General features: G+C 39.2%; 1 protein-coding gene across 11 annotated transcripts in view; it reads left to right on the top strand.

Annotated features, from left to right (window-relative positions):
* CDH8 (cadherin 8) overlaps window positions 1–21,892 on the top strand; it is a 420,906-nt gene that overhangs the window by 394,976 nt on the left and 4,038 nt on the right. For 2 of the 11 annotated variants that reach the window (XM_008257377.4, XM_051846853.2), the window contains 2 exons: window positions 17,006–17,257; window positions 19,254–21,325. In XM_008257377.4, the coding sequence (XP_008255599.1) occupies window positions 17,006–17,257; window positions 19,254–19,747 (746 nt within the window). In that variant the 3' untranslated portion in view covers window positions 19,748–21,325. Of the gene's footprint in view, window positions 1–17,005; window positions 17,258–19,253; window positions 21,326–21,892 lie in introns of those variants that run through there. The other 9 variants (XM_051846852.2, XM_008257379.4, XM_070063302.1 and 6 more) reach the window with 9 other exon arrangements.

Here is a 21,892-nt window from a genome sequence, read left to right as displayed (position 1 = left end):
TTCGACAGGCAGAGTGGACAGTGAGAGAGAGAGACAGAGAGAAAGGTCTTCCCTTTGCCGTTGGTTCACCCTCCAATGGCCGCCGCGGCCAGCGCGCTGCGGCCGGCGCACCGCGCCGATCCGATGGCAGGAGCCAGGAGCCAGGTGCCTTTCCCGGTCTCCCATGGGGTACAGGGCCCAAGCACCTGGGTCATCCTCCACTGCACTACCTGGCCACAGCAGAGAGCTGGCCTGGAAGAGGGGCAACCGGGACAGAATCCGGCGCCCCAACCGGGACTAGAACCCGGTGTGCTGGCGCCGCAAGGCGGAGGATTAGCCTAGTGAGCCGCGGCGCTGGCCTCCCCTTGCCTTTTGAGGTAACTTTTGTCAAAGTGACAGAGTGATTGTAGGCTCGGTTGCAATTCTTAGCCTCCAGCTGAGAAACCTTGGACAAGTCACATTTTTCCAAAATCCCATTCTGCATATGTAAAATGAGAATAAGAATGCCTTGCCGTAATTTAATTCATCATATATATATTCATATATATATATATAAAACTTTCCTATTGTGTTTGTTTTCGAAGGCAGGGGCTTAGAAGACAATAGAAATTTATCATCTCAGAATTCTAGAGACCGGAAATCTGAAGCCAAGACTCTGACAGGGCCATGTCCCATCCAGAAAGTCTAGGGAAGAATCCATTCTCTATGCCCTCCAGCTCCTGGTGGCTAGAGTCATGACTGGAGCAATGGTCACATCATGTCAATCTCTGCCTCAGAGGTCACATTGCCTCTTCCTTTTCTTTGTGTCAAATCTTCTGTCTCATGCTTAGGAAAACACATGCTATAGGGGCCTGGCGCTGCATTAAAGCTCCTGTCTGCAGTGCCAGCATCCCATATGGGTGCCGGGTCAAGGCCCGGCTGCTCCTTTTCCAATCCAGCTCTCTGCTATGGCCTGGGAGAGCAGTAGAAGATGGCCCAAATCCCCGGGCCCCTGCACCCATGTGGAAGACCTGGAAGAAGCTCCTGGCTCCTGGCTTCAGATTGGTTCGTCTCTGGCCTTTGTTGTCATTTGGAGAATGAACCAGTAAACCTGTCTCTACCTCTCTGTGTAACTCTGTCTTTCAAATAAATAAAAATAAATATTTTAAAAAAACTTTTTTTAAAAAACAACTTATTTCAAAATTCTTAATTACCTACAAAAATCCTTTCCAAATAAGGTGATGTTCACGGGTTCCAAGGAAGGATGTAGACACATCTTTTTTGGTGTCATGACTCAGGACACTATGCTAATATTCCTCCACCCACCATAAAATTCAGATAAGCAACATCAAAAACAAGAAGACAGATACAGTAGGAAACATCTTACATGGACAAATTTCTATCAAACAATCTAAAAAATTGCATTATGTTAATTTTAAAATGGTAAGTTACCTTCTTAAAATGTTATAGACTTTGTTTAAATTTTATAGACAACTGAACGAGTCCTAAGTTGTGTAGAGTGACAAGCACAGCTCATGGTCTATGAATTTCCACTCCAAAATGATAAACATACAGCTCTTTTTAAATTCTAATGCTAGATGATTGGAATGCAGAAAGAGCCTGTGGGGCATTTTTATTTATTTTGCTAAAATTATAATTGATTTGCTTTATTTGTTTAAAGACAGAGAGAAGAATAGACTGAGAGATGAGAGAGACAGACACAGACTCCCCAAATGCCCTCATCTTCTGTGGCGTGGCCAGGCCAAGGCCAGGAGCTGGGAAGTGAATATACTGAATATGGTTCCCAATGTGGGTGTCAGGGACTCAAATGCTTGAGCATTACTCAAATACTCACAGGGTACTCGTTGGTAGCAAGCTGGAATCAGGAGAGAAGCCAGGGCTTGAACTCAGACTCTCTGATATGGGATGCAGGCATCCTGCGAGGCCAAGTCTAAGAGACTTAGAGAGAGAGAGAGGTCTTCCATCCGCTGGTTTACTCCCAGTTGGCAGCAATGGCCAGAGCTGCGTGGATCCAAAGCCAGGAGCCAGGAGCTTCTTCTGGGTCGCCAATGGGGGTGCAGAGGCCCAAGGACTTGAGCCACCCTCACGGCTTTCTTAGGCCATAGCAGAGAGCTGGACTGGAAGTGGAGCAGCCAGTACTTGAACTGGCACCCATATGAGATGCCGGTACTGCAGGCGGCAGCTATATCATGGCATCAGCCCCTGTTTGTCCTACTTTGACCTTTTTAACATTTCCATACCATTTGAATTGACCAGGAAAATTTGAATTTTATGTGCAAGTAAAATGACAGAAAACATTTTTCAAAAAGGCACAATATCTACTGATCCTCTTTTCACCTATTTATTTGGAAATAAGTAACTGTCTGGCAAGTACTTTCATTAAATTTCACTCCTATTTATTCTTGTTTGCATCTACAAGGACAACCATAGCTTCATTATTTTCAATACATCAAACCTAAGCCAAAGTAAAATTTCTGAATCAGAGCAATGACAAATGATAGTAAAACAAATACTTTGTCTTGCCAGATTTATTTTATCTGGAAAAAAAAAAAACATATGAAAAGGTCATGGGTTATTTAAACAATAACAATAAAAACAATGGCCAGTCTTGTTTTATTAAAAATATAAAGAGAATAAATAGGAAGAAAGGGAGAGAAGGAAGGGCAGATGGAGGAAGGAAGGGAGGAGGGAAGGAAGGAGCAGCAAGAAAGGATGGGAGGAAGAGAGAGAGGGAGGACAGCCTTTGGGATAAATTAACTGAAATGGAAGAGTTACCTAGATAGACAATCTTATATATGGAATGCACATATGGAATCTATTAGTAATTACAACACTGTCTTAATCTACTGTTACAACAAAATGCCACATCCTATGTGTTTCAAACAAGTGAAATTTATCGCTCGAAGGCTAGAATTCCAAGATGGACATGCTGGCTAGGTGAGCTGCATTCTGAGGCCTCATCTCTTCACTACTAGGCAGCCTTCCCTTTGGCAAGTCCTCACACGCCTTCTTGTTAGTGAGCCCACAGAGACAAAGAAAGAACAAGGCAAAGCTCCTTGGTGTCTCTTCTTGGAAGGATGCTAATCACATAGGATCAGGTAAACCTATGACCACATTTAACTGTAACTTAAACTTCCTTAAAAGCCCTTCCCCCAAGTACAGCCTCACTGGGGATTATGGATTCAACATGCAAATTTGGAGGAGACACAGACATTTGGTGCATAACAAATACTTACTGCCTGATTTTCTCAAACAAATAATTATATTAAAAATAATAAAGATAATATAAATAGTATTGTTGAAGGTGAGCATATTCTTTGATTTCTGTCTCCCAACATTTCAAATGCCAAATGTGAATAGTCAAAGAAGAAATTTCTTCCAGATGAATCATAGGAGTTGCTTATTCAGTTTTTATATCTCTCTGAATAAAGGACTAAGGTATCCAATTTCAGCTCAGTGAAAGAAAAATTCTAGTGTGTGCCTCTTTATCATGATTGGGTTTCCAATATTTTGAGCAGGTTTCCCTCTCTGTTTCTCATTCTCAGCCTTCTCTTTTTGAACCTAGGCATCCTCAGTTTATTGCTCACATATCATGATATGAGGCATGCTCAAAGAAAGACTTGGAAATGGGTCAGTATTTCTCTTTATTTCCATATATAGCCCTAGGCTATATAAGCTTTCCAATAGCTTGAAATTGAACTCTCTTCCTGATTTACTTTGCACCACATATAAACCCCATGAGAAATAATGGTAAAGAAAATAAATATGAGCTACAAAGGTGTGGGCTATGATTAGTCATGTATTTATTCAACATATATTTGCTGAATACTTATTATACAGCTTATATTGATTATTTGTTTCTTGGAAATTTCCTATTTTATTTATCCAGTCGCAGTATCATCTAGGATCATCATATTCCATTACTATACCATGTCTGTATGATAATTTTTGTTGTTGTTTTTTCAAGATTTTTTTTTTATTTATTTGAAAGACAGAGTCACAGAGAGAGGTAGAGAGAGAGAGAGGTCTTCCATCCGCTGGTTCACTCCCCAGTTGGCCACAACAGCAGGAGCTGCGCTGATCCGAAGCCAGGAACCTCTTCCAGGTCTCCCACATGGGTGCAGGGGCCCAAAGACTTGGGCTATCCTCCACTGCTATCCCAGGCCACAGCAAAGAGCTGGATCAGAAGAGGAGCAGCCAGGACTAGAACCGGCGCCCACATGGGATGCTGGCGCTTCAGGCCAGGGCTTTAAACCGCTGTACCACAGTGTTGGCCCCTGTAATAATGTTTTCATGAAAGAATTAAGATTTTGTAATATCATATAACTAATGGATCCAGAGATACTTAGGACAAACTGTGAATGAAATTATCCACAAACAAATGCTTTTCAAGTACAGACATGAAAAGAATTCATAAATATCCACCATTTTAACTGTAGCTAAGGATAAGAGATACTGTTCATCAGAATAATGAGCAAATAAAAACCCTGAGAAGGGAAGATAATTGATTCACAAAAGACCAGAGTGGCTAGCACATAAAAAGAAAGAGCATGATGGGATCTCAAGCTTGAGAAATCTATGTATGTATGTATGTATCTATCTGCCTACCTACCTACCTACCTATCATCTGTGACATTATGTTTCTTTTTTTAAAAAAGGTTTTACCTACTTACTTATCCATTTATTTATCTATCTGAAAATTAAAGTGACAGAGAAGGGAAGAGACAGACACAGACAGAGATCTTCCATCTGCTGGTTTAATCTCCAAGTGAGCACAACAGCAGAGCTGGGTCAGGCAGAATTCAGGAGCCAGGAACTCCATGCTGGTCTCCCACATTGGTGGCAGGAGTCCAAGTGCTGGGGCCATCTTCCTCTGGTTTCCATGGTACATTAGCAGGGAGCTGGATAGGAAACAGAGCAACTGGAACTCTGTTGGCACTCTGATAAGGTATGCCAGCATCAAAGGTGGTGGCTTAGCCTGCATGCCACAATGTCAGCCTCAACACTCCACTTCTGTTGACATGATTATTCAAGTATTATATGTTCACAGGATTTAGTTTTTATTCAGTAACAGGAATTCTTACTAGATTATATAGATAGATGAAACAATTGGTGAATGCATGGGTAGATAGATAGGCAGATGAAAACTCATTTACTCTTTCTTTCTTTCTTTCTTTCTTTTAAAGATTTATTTATTTTATTTGAAAGAATTACACAGAGAGAGAAGGAGAGGCAGAGAGAGAGAGAGAGAGGTCTTCCATCTGCTGGTTCACTCCCCAGATGGATGCAATGGCTGGAGCCAAGAACCAGGAGCTTCTTCAGGGTCTCCCACATGGATGCAGGGGCCTAAGGACTTGGGCCATCTTCTACTGCTATCCCAGGCCATAGCAGAGAGCTGGATCAGAAGTTTAGCAGCTGGGTCTCGAACCAGCGCCCATATGGGATGCTGGCAGTGCAGGCGGTGGCTTTACCAGCTATGCCACATAGCTGCCCCCTCACTTACTGTTTCATTTGCTAGGTATTTTTAGACATTTCTCAATTCTAATGAATCTGTTTGATGTTCACCTCTTTGGAATGAAACCAATTTTCAAATAAAAGTTGGTTAGGCATTAGAACCAATATTATGTAAATCTTTGCACTATACCAAGTCTTGCATTGGAGACTGGAAACAGATCTATAACTAAGGATAAACTTCCTCATTGGCCTTATATTTAGTAAGATAATACACACATTTTATTTGACATTACCAATTTATTTCTGTAATTTCAAAATCTTATAAACTAATTTTAAGGTGACTGCCTTTGATTTTCTGTCATAATTTCTAATAAATTATAGCAGATAATTTCTAAAAATAGATTATAAAAACTATACTGTTTGAAACTAAGGAGGCTATACATTGTTTTTTAAAGGTTTTATTTTAATTTATTTTATTTTTAAAATCTTAGTTATTTGAAAGGCAGAGAGAGAGAGAGAGAGGGAGAGAGAGAGAGATGGAAAGAGATAGACAAAGAGGAAGAAAGACAGAGAGGCAAAGATATTTCATCCACTGGCCCATGCCCCAAATGTGCACAACAGACAGAATTGTAAGCTGAAGAAGCCGGGAGCCCAGAATCAGTGTTTATCACATGGGTGTCAGGAACCCAAGTACTTGTGTCATTGCTTGGTGTCTCCTGGAGTGCAAAGCAGTGTATCTGAGCCTTGAAGCAAGAACTCCAACATAGGAAGCAGGCTCCCACACATCTCAATTACCGCACCAAGCACTGTCCCAAAGCCTACATATTTAAAACTGGTTTTTGTTTCTGGGTTCCATCTTTATTTCTTTACATGGTATTTCTTAGCCAAGGAAGAATGAACTTCACTCAACCACTGCTTTAGGAATGATGTTGTTTGAGGCATTCCTGGTACTATTAAGTTCACTTTAGAAGCTCACCAGCAATGTCTTTCTTTTGATTATTAGCAAATAAATAAATAAATAAATAGTATGAAGAAATTTTCTGAAAACAGATTCATTGTTCTCCTTGGTATAGTGCTCCTAAGTAAAGCATTCCAAGAAGATGAGAAAGTAAGAAAATTGTAACTTGGATAACTAAGAAAATAAAATATTTGAATGTTTCATCTGTTAAGGATGCTGTAGATCTTGGTGACAAGGTAAAGGTCTCTCTCTATCTCAATGCAGTACAACTGTATTGTTGGGATATTAGTCTACCTACTTGGGTATTATTCCATCCTAGGGAAAACCAACTGGTGGTAGCCCACCTATTTTTTTTTTTTTTAAGATTGATTTATGTATTTGAAAGAATATGGAGGGAAGGATTGTCCACCCACTGGTTCACTCTCCAGATGACCTCAACAGCTGAGGTTGGGCCAGGTCGAATCCCAGAGCCAGGAGCCAGGAGCTAGGAGCTTCTTTTGGGTCTTCCATGTAGGTTGCAGGAGCCCAAAAGCACTTGGGCCATCTTCTACTGCCTCTCCCAGGCCATTAGCAGGGGGCTGGATCAGAAGCAGAAGCAGAGCATCTGAGACACCTATATGGGATGCTGGCATCATGTGGGGCAGCTTTACCGGTTGCACCACAATGCTGGCCCCAGCAGTCCACCCAGTTTTAAAAGACATTTTGTAAAACTATCCTCTAGCTTCAGAAAAACCTATTATTTATTTTTTATGTGAAAGTCAGAGTTACACACAGAGAGAAGGAGAGGCAGAGAGAGAGAGAGAGAGAGGGAGAGTGAGAGAGAGAGAGAGAGAGAGTCTTCCATCCGCTGATTCACTCCCCAGATAGCCGCAATGGCCAGAGCTGTGCCGATCCGAAGCTAGGAGCCAGCAGTTTCTTCCGGGTCTCCCATTTGGGTGCAGGGTCCCAAGGAATTGGGCCATCTTCTACTGCTTTCCCAGGCCATAGCAGAGAGCTGGATAGGAAGAGGAGCAGCCAGGACTAGAACCGGCGCCCATACCAGATGCCGGCGCTTCAGGCCAGGCATCCTGAAGATAAAGTAAGTGTCATAAATGCAATAAGCAGGAAAAGAAGCCACAAGGGGGAAATCAGGATAAGACAGAGAGATACCAAGAAGATATAGAACAGAAGTGCATGGAAATAGGAAGAACTAAAACCAAGGTTTTTAGTTAATGCAATAGTAAAATTAAAGCCAAATTTGGAAGTAGTGGACAGCTACACCTGTAACTACACTTTTCCTTTACATTATTGGGATAAAAAAAACTAAATAAAAGAGAAATTAAAGAGAAAAATGGGAATTTAGGTAAACAGATAACAACAAAAATACCTTCTAATGAGCACCGTCAATTCTTACTAAATGCTGAAAGCCAAAAGTCTTTTTAAAAAAGGGAGGGTTGTGGGTGGGAGGGACTTTATGGGGGGGAAGCCATTGTAATCCATAAGCTGTACTTTGGAAATTTATATTCATTAAATAAAAGTTAAAAAAATCAAGAAGAAATTGGTTCTGTTGCTCAAAATTGTTTTAGATATACTAGTCAGTATAAAATAAGAAAAGTAAATAGAAGCAACAATGCTTGGGATGAAATGAGTAAAAATCCTTAATTTACAGAGAATATATGACTATAAATATTCTAAATATGACCATATATTTTTTTCTTTGTTTTCTATTTCATTTATTTTCTCTGTATTCATAATACAGTCAACTCTATGTATTTTCAGATTCCACAATCAAGGATTCAATCAATTTATTTGAAAAACATTGTGTCTGTACCAAATATATGCACACATTCTTCCATTCATTATTCTCTGAATAATATACTTTATTGATTATTTATATGTCATTCATATTGTGCTAGATATTTTGAGTAATTTAGAGATGACTTAAAGTACAAAGGGGACTACATATAGGTCAAACTCAAATACTACGACATTTTACATAAACAACTTTAGCATCCCTAGATTTTTCTATCTATAGGTAGTTTTGGAATAATCCTTCACTGACAATATGATGCAACTGTAATTTCTTTTCTTCTGGCTACATTAAGCTAACTGTATTTGTGTTTTTCAATGTCTTAAGATAAAAAAAAAAGGTAATTGATTTAAGATCTTTCTGCTCTCTTAATTTAGGCATCGGAATCTATAAATTTAGGTCTAACAAGTACTTTAGTTGTACCTCAAAGATTTTGGTTTGCTTGGTAATATTTTCAAATTTGATTTCCTTGGTAATATTTTCTAATTTTCATTTAGTTTTCTTTTTTTGATATACTGGCTATTGAGGTGTTCATTGTTTTGTTTAATTTAAAAATATTTGTGAATTTTCCAAGTTATTTTTATTATTTATATCTAATTTTATATCTAATTTATATCTAATGTAGTCAGAGGACATTTTTGTATTACTTACCATTTTAAATTTGTTGATGCTTGTTTTATGGCCTACCATATGGTCTAAACTGCAGAATGGTCCAAGTGTACTTGAGAACAATGTTTATCCTGTTGCTGTTGGGTATAGTATTTCATAAATCTATGTTAGATATGGTAAGTTTATAAAAACTTTTTTAAGTTATCTGTCTCCTCGATTCTTTCTGACCAGTTGTTTATATGAATAACACAATAGATTGTTGAACATATGTTATCTAGAAATTCAAAAATGGCACTGAATACTCCAATATTGCACTTTCAATATTGCACTTTGACATAAGACAAAAAAAGGAGAAAAATTGTGCAATTATAATGTCTTTTATAATTGCCTAATTATCATTATCTTTACTGAAGCTGTTTTTAAAATGTGGGTTTGAGTTACTATCTGTGGCCATTTGCTTCGATCTGAAGGAAATTCCTGCAGGATTTATCTATCTAATTTGTCTGCTTGTGAAAATTTCCCTTCCTTTAGGATTTACTATTTTTTTAAATTTGCCTTGCTGGTGAAATCGTCTGGAAATTGCTTTATTTCACACGGTTTTTAAACTATACCTTTGTTAGATTAGATTTTTGGTTGGCAGTTTAGGTATTTAAACACTTTAAATGTTATCCCACTTTCCTCTTCTTCCTAATTTCCCTTATTCTTTTGTTTGTTTTTTTAAGATGAAAGAGTTGCAGAGAGAGAGGGAGAGATAGAGGAAGACAGAGAGAGAGATCGAGATCTTCCATTCTCTGGTTCATTCCCCAAATGGCCACAATGGCCAGGACTGAGCTAGGGCAAATCCAGGAGCCAGAAGTTTCATTTGGGTCTCTTACATGGGTGGCAGGGGCCCAAGCACTTGGGCCATCTTCTGCTGCTTTCCCAAGGGCATTAACAGCGAGCTGGATAGGAAGTGGAACAGCCAGGACTTGAACTAATATCCATATAGGATGCCACCCTCGCAGGCAGTGGCTTAACCTGCTGCACCAAAATGCTGGCCCCGATTTCTCTTATTTCTATTAAACATTTCTGTGGAAATGATGAATTCTCTCTCTCTCTTTCTCTCTCTCTCTCTCATTTTTGACAGTGAGCAAAGCAAAATTTATTTAAGTGAGAAACCTCTGAGGCTCCAAGGGAGGAATGCCCAGAGAAACTTGACAGTGTGGGGCCTTTTATGCACAGTTTTAGTGGGGGAGCAGAATAATAGCCAATATTCTATCAGAGGACTAGGAAGAAAATCCACTAGAAAGGGGGAATTGTAATCCTGTCTAGCCTGTTTATGATAAAATAAACAAACAAAAAACATCAGAAGGGTAGAATTGGTAATTTTGTCTTACTAAAAACTCAGGACCTACATTGCGGCATAGTGTGTAAAATCCTCGCCTTCGACTCCTGTAGCCCTTATGGGCACTTATTTGTGTCCTCCTGTTCCACTTCCAATCTAGCTCCCTGCTAAGGTACCTGAGAAAGCAGCAGAAGATGGCTCAAGTGTTTGCACTTTTTTTTTTTTTTTTTTTTTGACAGGCAGAGTGGACAGTGAGAGAGAGAGAAAGAGAGAAAGGTCTTCCTTTTCCGTTGGTTCACCTTCCAATGGCCGCTGCTGCTGGTGCGCTGTGGCCAGTGCACCGCACTGATCCGAAGGCAGGAGCCAGGTGCTTCTCCTGGTCTCCCATGGGGTGCAGGGCCCAAGCACTTGGGCCATCCTCCACTGCACTCCCGGGGCCACAGCAGAGAGCTGGCCTGGAAGAGGGGCAACTGGGACAGCATCCGATGCCCCGACCGGGACTAGAACCCGGTGTGCCGGTGCTGCAAGGTGGAGGATTAGCCTATTGAGTCGCGGCGCCGGCCTAAGTGTTTGCACTCTTGCCACCCACTTGGGAGGCCTGGATGAAGCTCCTAGCTCCTGGCTGTTGCCCTGGCTGTTTTGGCCATCTGGGGAGTGAACCAGTGGATGGAAAATCTCTCTCTGTCTCTCCCTATCTCTGTAATTATGACTTCCAAATAAATAAATAAATAAAAAAATACTTAAAAACTTATCAGAGGGTGTACACTTTCAACATTTTTACAGTGACGTGGCTATTTTAAATCTCTGTTGGAGTTTGTTGAGCTTTCTAGGTAAATAGACCAAAATTTTACAAAAATTTGCTTTTAACCCTGTTTTCTGTTCCTGTTTCCCTCTCCTCTGCTTCTAGTATATCGATCACACATTTGTTGAACTTAGTGCTATCTCACATTTTTCTGAGGCTCTGCTCAATTTTCTTTATTTTTTCTTTTGTGTTTTCTTCAACTTACATTTTCTTTTTCTTTTCTTTTTTAAAAGATTTATTTAACTATTTGAAAGTCAGAGTTACACAGAGAGAGTAGGAGAGGGAGAGAGAGAGAGAGAGAGAGAGAGAGAGAGAGTGGTCTTCCATCTGCTGGTTCACTCCCCAATTGGCTGCAACGTCTGGAGCTGTACCGATTGGAAGCCAGGGGTCAGGAGCTTCCTCTGCACGCATGTGGGTGGGTGCAGGGGCCCAAGGCCTTGGGAAATCCTCCACTTCTTTCCCAGGTCATAATTACAGAGATAGGGAGAGACAGAGAGAGATTTTCCATCCACTGGTTCACTCCCCAGATGGCCAAAACAGCCAGGGCAACAGCCAGGAGCTAGGAGCTTCATCCAGGCCTCCCAAGTGGGTGGCAAGAGTGCAAACACTTAGGCTGGCGCCGCGACTCAATAGAGAGAGCTGGATGGGAAGTGGAGCAGCTGGGACTTGAACGGATGCCCACATGGGATGCCGGCACTGTAGGTGGCAGACCCACCTGCTATGCCACAGCTATGCCACAGTGCAGGCTTACATATTCTTTCTTTATGAATAATCTTCAAGGCTTTTTTTCTTTCTTTCTTTCTTACTAATCCTAATCTACTCTTTAGCCGTTCTCATGGATGGTATCTTTTATCATCACCTCTTTCCCTCTCCCTCCCTACAATTAGTCACAGTTAGTTTCTCTTTCTTTCTTTCTTTCTTTCTTTCTTTCTTTCTTTCTTTCTTTCTTTCAACAGGCAGAGTTAGAGAGAGAGAGAGACAGACAGAGAGAAAGGTCTTCCTTTTTCCGTTGGTTCACCCCCCAAATGGCCGCTATGCCCAGTGCCACTCCGATCCGAAGCCAGGAGCCAGGTGCTTCCTCCTGGTCTCCCATGCAGGTGCAGCGCCCAAGCACTTGGGCCATCCTCCACTGCCTTCCCAGGCCACAGCAGAGAGCTGGACTGGAAGAGGAGCAACCGGACAGAATCTGGCGCCCCAGCCGGGACTAGAACCCCGGAGTGCCGACAAAGCAGGTGGAGGATTAGCATAGTGAGCCGGGGCACCGGCCCACAGTTGGTTTCTGTTTCTTTTCAGGTGTCATAATGTTTTATTGGAAGCCTGACATTTCCAATAATGTAGCAAGCTTGGGCATTGGTTCCCTGCAAGGGCGTCTTAATGCTCTTTGCTTGTTTATTTGTTAAATGACTGGTTGGATTATTTTAGAGAGATCTGCTTCCCTCTCTGCAGTGTTAAGCTTCTGATGTTCCAGCTCAGAGGACTGAAGCGTCGACCATGCCCATCATCATCCTAGAGTAATGATGGTTTTGGTAGGGCTGTCTTTGTTTCCTTTCCTGTCCCCACCCAGTGGTTAAATATGCTAATTGCCACATGATTTCTATGTAGTTTTCAACAATTGCCCATGGGTGGAAGTTGCTGCGCTGATTAATCCCATTCAATCTGGCCCTCCTTAAAAAGGGTAGTTGCCTTTTCCAGAATTCCAGATTTGATCTGACCCAGATGGGGTCCTCCCAGGTTTCTCTTTTCCAGAGTCTCTGCATTCCCTATCACACAACCCCTAGGAAAAAGTCTCTGAGCTATTGACTCTGGAGCCAGGTGGATGTCGCGGCACATTTTTCTGAGTGATAGCTCTGCATTGGGGCACAACATACAGTGCTACAGGACAATAGTTTCAAGTCTTTTTGCTCTGCCTCTCATGATGTAGAATGGACTAGGACAAAAGCTATTGAGGCCACACATTTCACTGGAGCAGGGCCCATTTAAAGCTTCTGTCCCCTGAATGAGAACTGTGAGGAAGAGTCTAAACATCTTGGACACACTGACCCAGAACTTAGACTCAATGGCAGATAACTAGGAGTAGAATGCTAATTTCGATAGAATGAAATGTCCTGTCTTTCTTCAGAAAATAAACCTGTAACCGGTTACTGTGGGGAGAGGAACCCTATGCTTTTGGCTGAAGCTTTTGGGCTGGTTTCCATCTCATTTGGCTCAAAGAAGGAAAGGTAGAAGTAGATCATGGTGCAAACAGTCTCATGGTTCTTACCAAGTGCTAGTAGGTTTTCTTGAATAAATGCTTCTGCATGTGCTGCTGGCCCCAGAACACTATCCAGAGACTAAAATGTTTATCCTTTTGTAATTCTTAGCAGCTTCTTTGGAAGTGAGACTGGGGAGCACCTCATGCTATCAGCTATAGTCAATTATCTGATTGCATATATTTTAAAGTAAAAAGAATCTTAGAATATTATCAGAATTAAAATTAATGGATAGAAAATGTATAAAGCAATTTCATTTTGTATACTAGAATCAATGAGTTGAAAATATAATTTTAAAACATAATATTTGCTACAGCAACAAAATGTGTCCTTTAATGTAAGAAGTGAAAACCTTTCGTTATTAGAACAAACCATATTATTGAACATATATTAAAAAGATAAAGAAATTTTGATCTCCATATAGAAAGTTGATGATCATAAATTGTCAATTCTTTCAAAATTGCTTTATATTTTAAAATAATTTCTATCACAGTTCCTATAAGAATTTTCATGGAACTTGATAGTGTGATTCTGTATTTGTTAGAGAATGGCCAATGAGTAAGAACAGTCAAGATATACTTAAAGATGAACATAGTAGGGGAAACTGAAATAATGAATATCAAGGTTTATTATAAAATTCTCATACATAAAAAGCATGGTATTAATTCAGGGTTACAAAAATGCTATTGGGACAAAACTGAGATCTGCTAAAAGGGGAAGAATGTACCAAATTTTGATTTGTGAAAGACTGTGCACGGAAGACCAGTGGGCAAGGGATAAATTATTCCATAATTAACCTTGAGAAAATCAATTACTAGAATAAAAAAGAAAATCAATTTTATATAATATCCTATATGAGAAAAGTAACAGTATGAAAAATGATTTTATATAATTAAGTTTTTTAAATGAATAAGTCTTGAAAGCAAAAGAGATTGACAAAATTGACTACATTAAAATTTTAATGAAACAAAAAAGTCTGTAAGTTTTAAAGTACTAACCACAGCTTTGTAGAAGATATTTGCAACATGTAAGGCTAAAAAATGGATTCATAATACAGTAAGTTGAACTGTGTGAAGCTGCTGATATTCTATGATATTCGATGTGTCTATAGCATAGGAAAATTGCATTTGGTCTGAACTAAAAATTCTAATAAACCAATAATAAATATAAAAGCAAAAGATAAAAATGAGTCAGCAAACAGAACTGATGTTGTCTGGAGCTGAAAGGATAAAACTTAACAGGATTCAGTCTAATTTTACCCAGTCAACAATTTTATTTGTGCAAATTCTAGGACTTAGTAAAAATTATATGAGTTTATTGTTGGATTCACCAATCCTTTTGTAAGCAATAAAGCAGATAACTTTGTTCTGAAAAAAGGCAACATTTCTGCTTCAGCTTCTACATTATCATTATAGACTGTTTTAAAGAGAGAATGTGCAAAGATATTTGTTCATATAAATAATGTTAACCACAAAAAGACAAAAGTCTCATTGTGATTTTATTAATTGCATCGTGAAGAACAATTCCTGTCTTCTGTTTTGAACTATGGTATATGAAATCTTCCACAACTGTTCCTTGCACTAATTAGCTGTACTCAAACTTGTCACACATTTTCAGAAAATAAGATAAACTATATATTCTGTATCTGTTTTGAGATAATGTACCCCTGCTTTTCACTTACTGGTATTTCCTTCTAGGTCATGGAAATAAAAATTACTGGATCATTTGGTATATTACTGCTTAACTTCATTAGAAACCTCTTTTCACTTTGAAAATCACTATATAATGAGGCATGACCAGAAGAAATTTAGGAAAAAATTACTAACTCATAGTGCTTTTCCTGTTTGACTGCTTACTAGCAAGGAATCATAGGCCTGTTTCTATCATAAAGAAAGCAAAAATAAATATAATTATACACCTATTTCTGAGAATAGCTGCCATCTTTTGGAAATTCAAGTATTGTATTAAGTAGCAATATTAATTACATTTACTTAAAGTCATTTGAATAGAATATCTGTGCACCTATTTGAGTTTGTTGGAAACCAGAAGAACACTGATGAGCAAAATTGGGGAAGAGTTATTTGGAATCAGTATTTTAATTTTCCAAGGGAAGTAGTTCAGTGTTCTGAGGACTTCAAATTTGTCAATATTTAAAAATCCCACTTGAAATAATCATTTTCCCAAGTAATACTGTGCACAGTAACTAGATATTTGTTTATGTGCTCTTGGTCAGAATACAAAGTGAGATAATTAGTATCCTATTCTGAGTAGATATATGTTCTTTGTTATTGAAAATGAGAAAATAGAATAACAATTAATACATAAAATGTGACTTAGTTCATGAGATGGGAGATGAATAACAAAAAATTTCTTCTTGGAGGTGAAATTTTGATAATCATAGGGCTAACATGGGACCAATCACTTCTCACTGATTAGTTTTACTTCAAACTGAATTATGTCTTTAACTGTTTATTGCTCAAATGTCAGTAGATGTTGCTCCAGATTTTATATATGCAAATATATACATATATATTTGATATATGCAAAATGAAGTACCTCCACCTATGACTTCTCATTTTTTTTACTTGTGTATCCACTATAGGTCTCTACAGAATTTTAATATATGTGACATATTTCTTCCAATTACCAAAAAACGGGAATTTTACTACATTTTAGTGTAAATATTAGATGCTTATATAAAAATATACAAATATATAAATATCGGGGCCGGTGCTGTGGTGTAGTGGGTACAGCTGCTGCCTGCAGTGCCGGCATCCCATATGGACACCAGCTTGAGTCCCGGCTGCTCCACTTCCAATCCAGCTCTCTGCTGTGGCCTGCGAAAGCAGTAGAAGATGGCTCAAGTCCTTGGGTTCCTGCACCTGTGTGGGAGACCCGGAATAAGCTTCTGGCTCCTGGCTTCAGACTGGCACAGTTCCAGCCATTGTGGCCAATTGGGGAGTGAACCAGTAGATGGAAGACCTCTCTCTCTCTCTGCTCTGCCTCTCCTTCTCGCCTTTCTCTTTCAAATAAATAAATAAGTAAATCTTTAAAAATATATAAATATAAAAATATAAATGCTCTAGGACATGACTGATTCTCCTATGATAAGTCATGTTGTCATAAATTTAACATAATTTAGAAGCTTCTAAACATTGCAAATATGATTAAATTACAGTCAACTTTATAAAGCAAAATGAAAAAAATTAACTTAATTCTGAATTTATAGAGTTCTAATGATGAGCGTCTTCTGAAAGGACATGTAAAGATTATTCTAAGATGTCATTCATTTATTTGAGAGGCAGAGAGTGTGTGTTAGAGAAAGACAGATATAAAGACAAGGAGAACATTTATCCAATGTTTCACTGGCCAAATGCCCACCATAGGGGCTAGCTGGGGTTGGAACCAGGTCCTGGGAAATTAATCCCAGGCTCTCATGTGTGGGCAGTAACTCATTGCTGGAGCTCTGCCTTGCAGCCTTCCAAAACATGAATTAGCAGGAAACTGGAATTAAGAGGGAAGCTGACATTCAACCCCAGGTGCTCTGATGGAGGTCATGGACATGCTATCTACTAAGCCCAGTGCTTGCCCCAAAGATACTTTTATAAAATAGATCTTTTCTCCTTTTTTTCGTCATAAAGCCCCTTTCATTCAGTCCATACTTGTGTAGATGTTTGGGTTATGTCCATTGGAAAAGTGGGCAGAGGGAGAGACAGATGGAGTGATCTAGTCAAACTGGGATTGTTAAGGTCTGCAGAGGATTTATGAACTAGGAACACTTGCGTTGTTTAGGCAACCATTTTGAAATTATGCAAATTATTGTAATTTTCACTTTTTCCAGATAATTCCCTCAGCATTTTGGCAAAGCATAATGGATTCAACCGCCAGAAGCAAGAAGTCTATCTCTTACCGATTATAATCAGTGATAGTGGGAATCCTCCCCTGAGCAGCACCAGCACCCTGACCATCCGGGTCTGTGGCTGCAGCAATGATGGTGTTGTCCAGTCTTGTAATGTTGAAGCTTACGTCCTTCCGATCGGCCTCAGTATGGGTGCTTTAATTGCTATATTAGCATGCATCATTTTGCTGCTTGGTACGTATTTCTTTCATAGCCTAATGATCACCACTTTTCTGGTACATAAATGACTATAAATAAGGGCAGCAAACTCTGACTTGGGCAGACATCAGCATTCTTTTGGTGGGAAAAGGAACTTCTTTCTTCATACTTTGAATGCACAAAGAGGAGACGAAGAGGAAAACAGTTGTGACATCTAAGTAGATAAACACTTTCAAGACGTTTTCAATCTCAACACCCCTGAAGAGATGAACAAAGAATAATCCTTTGGTGGAAGTGCGCATGAACCTTTCTGTGGTTACCACAGCACCCATTGCAAAAGAGATCATTGATACACAGCTGTGTACTGCATACAGGGGCTTTCATATGTCCACAATTTTTACCCAAAAAATGTTTTAATGGGTCACTGAGTCCATCTTATCACAATGTTTGGTAAGATAAAAAGAAAACATGCAAACAAAAATGTTTTCTTCCAAATTATGTTCCTTACATATTTTATGATGTTAACATTAAATTAAAATGAAGGTTACAAACTAAAGGAGAGTACCTATATCCTTTCCATTGAAAATACAATTATAGGGGCCAGCTTTGTGGTATAGCAAGTAAAGCTTCCTCCTGAGATGTTAGCAATCCCATGTGGGTGCTGGTTCAAGTTCTGGCTGCTCCACTTCCAATCTAGCTCCTTGCTTATGCACCTCGGAAAGCAGTGGAAGATGGCCAAACTCCTTTGGCTCCTGCACCAACATGGGAGACCTGGAAAAAGCTTCTGGCTCCTGGCTTCAACCTGGCCAAGTCCTGGCTATTACTGCCATTTGGGGAATGAACCAGCAGATGGAAGACTTTCTCTCTCTCTAACTCTGCCTTTCAAATACAGAAAATAAATCTTTAAAAATTATGAGATTAGATTGTAAGAAAATATCAACAAAGAGAGTTATATTATGACTTGAAGAATAAAACACCTTAGAGTAAAGGTCATGTCAGGTACAGTTTTTGCAATTATGTCTGTATTGCTCAGCTAATGCCCTGAATTAAGTATCACTTTTAAACATTATTTTACTCCATAAGCCTAAGTTTGATTGGCTTGGTCTGGCAGGTTTCTCTTTCACCACCTTTGGATCTACTTTGCAGATAGAAGAGTTGCAGATTTCCTATACAAATTCACTCTTTTATTTTTTAAAGATTACTTATTTGAACCAGTTATAAAAAGGGCAAAAGAGAAAGGGAGGGAGAGGGGAGAGGGAGAGGGAGAGGGAGAGGGAGAGAAAGAGAGATCTTCCACCCACTGGTTCACTCCCCAAGTGGCTGAAAAGAAGCCAGGGCCAGGAACTCCTTCCGGGTCTCCCAGATGGGAGGCAGGAGCCAAACACATGGGCCGTCTTTTGCTGCTTTTCTCAGGCCATTAGCAGGGCACTGGATTGGAAGTGGAGCAGCCAAGACAGGAATTGACACCCATAAGGGATGCTGGCTTTGCAAGTGGGTACACTGTGCCACAACACTGGCCTCCACACATTCACTTTTACTGTGAAAGATTATTACTTAATGAAGAGTGTCTTGAGAAACAATTAAAACAAACAATAGAATAGATACTTTCTAGTCTTCTCCTTTTTCCTGACAGAAGAGAGACTTGGAACCAAAGGACGCTAAATGACTTGCCCAAGACACCCAGCAAAGTTCATGTTGCTATCTGTGCTAATTTCCATTTCTGCGAATTTACATCAGGTGTAGAGCTGATGATGGCAGTATGAAATGTAGCTTTTATCACGACTACATGTAAACCTATTCTTTTTATCTGACTCTATCACTATTTAATAAACAGAAGTATTCTGGAACAGTCTTTATTCAAAATTCGGGACATCCTTTGGAAATACATTTTGCTTAGTTCCCTAATAAATGTTGTTAAAGCTCTGTGCTCATTCATTTTAAAAAGATACTTATCTCTCTTAACATATATGGTGTGTTGCTTGTGAAATTACATGCTAGTTTGGCTAACTGACATTTAATATTTTTCCTACAGTCATTGTGGTGTTGTTTGTAACCCTGCGACGGCATAAAAATGAGCCACTAATTATCAAAGATGATGAAGATGTGCGAGAAAACATCATTCGCTACGATGACGAAGGAGGCGGGGAGGAGGACACGGAGGCTTTTGACATTGCAACTTTACAAAACCCAGATGGAATTAATGGATTTTTACCCCGTAAGGATATTAAACCAGATTTGCAGTTTATGCCAAGGCAAGGGCTCGCTCCAGTTCCAAATGGTGTTGATGTCGATGAATTTATAAACGTGAGGCTGCACGAGGCAGATAATGACCCTACGGCCCCACCTTATGACTCCATTCAGATTTATGGCTATGAAGGCCGAGGGTCTGTGGCTGGCTCCCTCAGCTCCTTGGAGTCCACCACTTCAGACTCAGACCAGAATTTTGACTACCTCAGTGACTGGGGTCCCCGTTTTAAGAGACTGGGAGAACTCTACTCTGTTGGTGAAAGTGACAAAGAAACTTGACAGTGGATTATAAATAAATCAATGGAACTGAGCATTCTGTAATATTCTAGGGTCACTCCCCTTAGGTACAACCAATGTGGCTATTTGTTTTAGAGGCAAGTTTAGCACCAATCATCTATAAACTCAACCACATTTTAATGTTGAACCAAAAAATAATTAAAATAAAAAGTGTATGTTAGGAGGTTATAAATCTTGTGGAGTGTGAATTAAGTACGTGGAGTGTCTAGAAGTCTTTGGATATTTGATATTTACTTGACTACCACAGACAAAGATTGGGATCCTGGTTAATCTGTAGAGAAATGGTTTCAAAAGAGGAAAAAAATCAAAATTAAAAAGGTGCTTTCTTAGAAAAACGGATCTGCAAGGAATCTGCTGCTGATACGTATCTTCTGCAAGGAGTTTTATGAATGCAAATGGTTTTTTTCCCTTTCACCAATAAGGATCCCGCCACAAATGATAAAGCAATACTTGGTCTGCTGTACATTATGACTTTTGGAGTTTTGGGAGGCCTCCTAGATTATATGGTACGGTGACCACACATTGTACATAATTGTTGGCCCCACTCACCAGAGACTGGATAGCATCTTAAATATTGTGTCGAGCCTTAAAATATTCACATGTTCGTAATCCATTCCAGGGTGGGGATTGCCAGCTCAGTGTGGGGAGGAGAGAAATCCCACTCAAACAGGCTTGTTTTCTAGAAACAGGATTCCTCGTTCCCTGCACTTCATCTTCTTCCACAAAGATTAACTGTACCACACAGTGGACTACACAAGAGACAGGTGGTTTTATTGCTAGCGCGTGAATTTATTTGTTTAATCCTCGAAATAAATATTTTATTGATGTTCATTAATGCTTTTATTTATTAAGGTTGGTAATCTATAGATTAAGGGACTATATGGGAAAACCCTAAATTATATCCATTAATAATCCTTTAGATTGTTTTATATAAATATATATACAATGAATGTTTAATACATGTACATTTTGATGAGATAAGTATGGCAGGCAATATTATCAAAAGGAGAGCTAATAGCCTCTTTAGAGTAGGAAGTGTTATTGTGACTGGTGATGGCAGGAACAGCATTTTCCCAGAGAAACTTTTAGACTGTTTTCTATTTTGTTCATAATTCTAGTATTTGGTGTTTTTACTACAAGCACAAACATCTGAAAATATAATGAATCCTGTGAATATTTACACTTAGACTTTTAGATACCATACAATGCCCTGCTCAGTAAGCATATTTCAAGTTGCCCCTACTGTTTTAGAGCAGGTACTGATTTGTATATAATTTTACTGCTTATATTTTTAGCACTTTTCTCCCTGATCTTCATGGTGATGCACAGAACGTCTTAGACTTCAAAACAGAACAGCACTAGAAGATGTGAGCATATCTAATTTGTAATGCAATCCTGCCATTTAGGAGTAGAAAATGTATGATAAAAGTCAAGTATTACATGCAGATCATTTTAATTTTATACTTTGCTTTAATGCAATATTGTTTATTTACTCCATGTATTGTATTCAGAGAAACTCCTGTATTGTTTCCTACTTTGTGAAATATATTTTTATAAATACCTTTGTTGTCATCAATTTTTTTCAGCCAGATGAAGATTTATTAACAGAATTATCAGCTCTAAAATTCTGATGTGTTCAACCAAATCATCCCAGGAACCACTTTAATTTGTAAAAATTTCTATTATAAAGAAGTAGAGGAGAAACAATGGCTTACCAGTGAACACACAGCAAGACACCAGCAGGGATGTTAAAGGAACATGGAGTGCCCAATGGCTGGCCCAGCTGTGTCATTTCGGTGTTTCTGGAAGTAGACACTAGGTTGAATTAGGAGGAAAAGACAAAAGAAAGGGGAGGCAGTAGCCTAGCCATCAGGGAAAGTCTTTAGACAAGTTTGCAGAGATAAAACTTAAAAAAATCAGGAATCAGGAAGCATGATTTGTCAAGAGAACCTTGCACTAGAATGCAGATTGGGGAAAATATCTGCCAGTCCATCAAGGGGTTCTGGAGTGGAAGATTGTCCACTAGAGCAGTGCCTAAATGGGCAAAAATAGTCAGATGTGGTCCTCAATGATTGTCTTTGGGATATCTAAAGACAGCATGGCTTTGGCATAAAAAAACTAAAGGTA

This window comes from Oryctolagus cuniculus, chromosome 18 (genome assembly GCF_964237555.1).
Source record: "Oryctolagus cuniculus chromosome 18, mOryCun1.1, whole genome shotgun sequence".
Lineage (NCBI taxonomy): Eukaryota > Metazoa > Chordata > Mammalia > Lagomorpha > Leporidae > Oryctolagus > Oryctolagus cuniculus.
The sequence above is the reverse complement of the archived record's forward strand: the minus strand, read 5'-3'. Positions and strand labels throughout refer to the sequence as shown.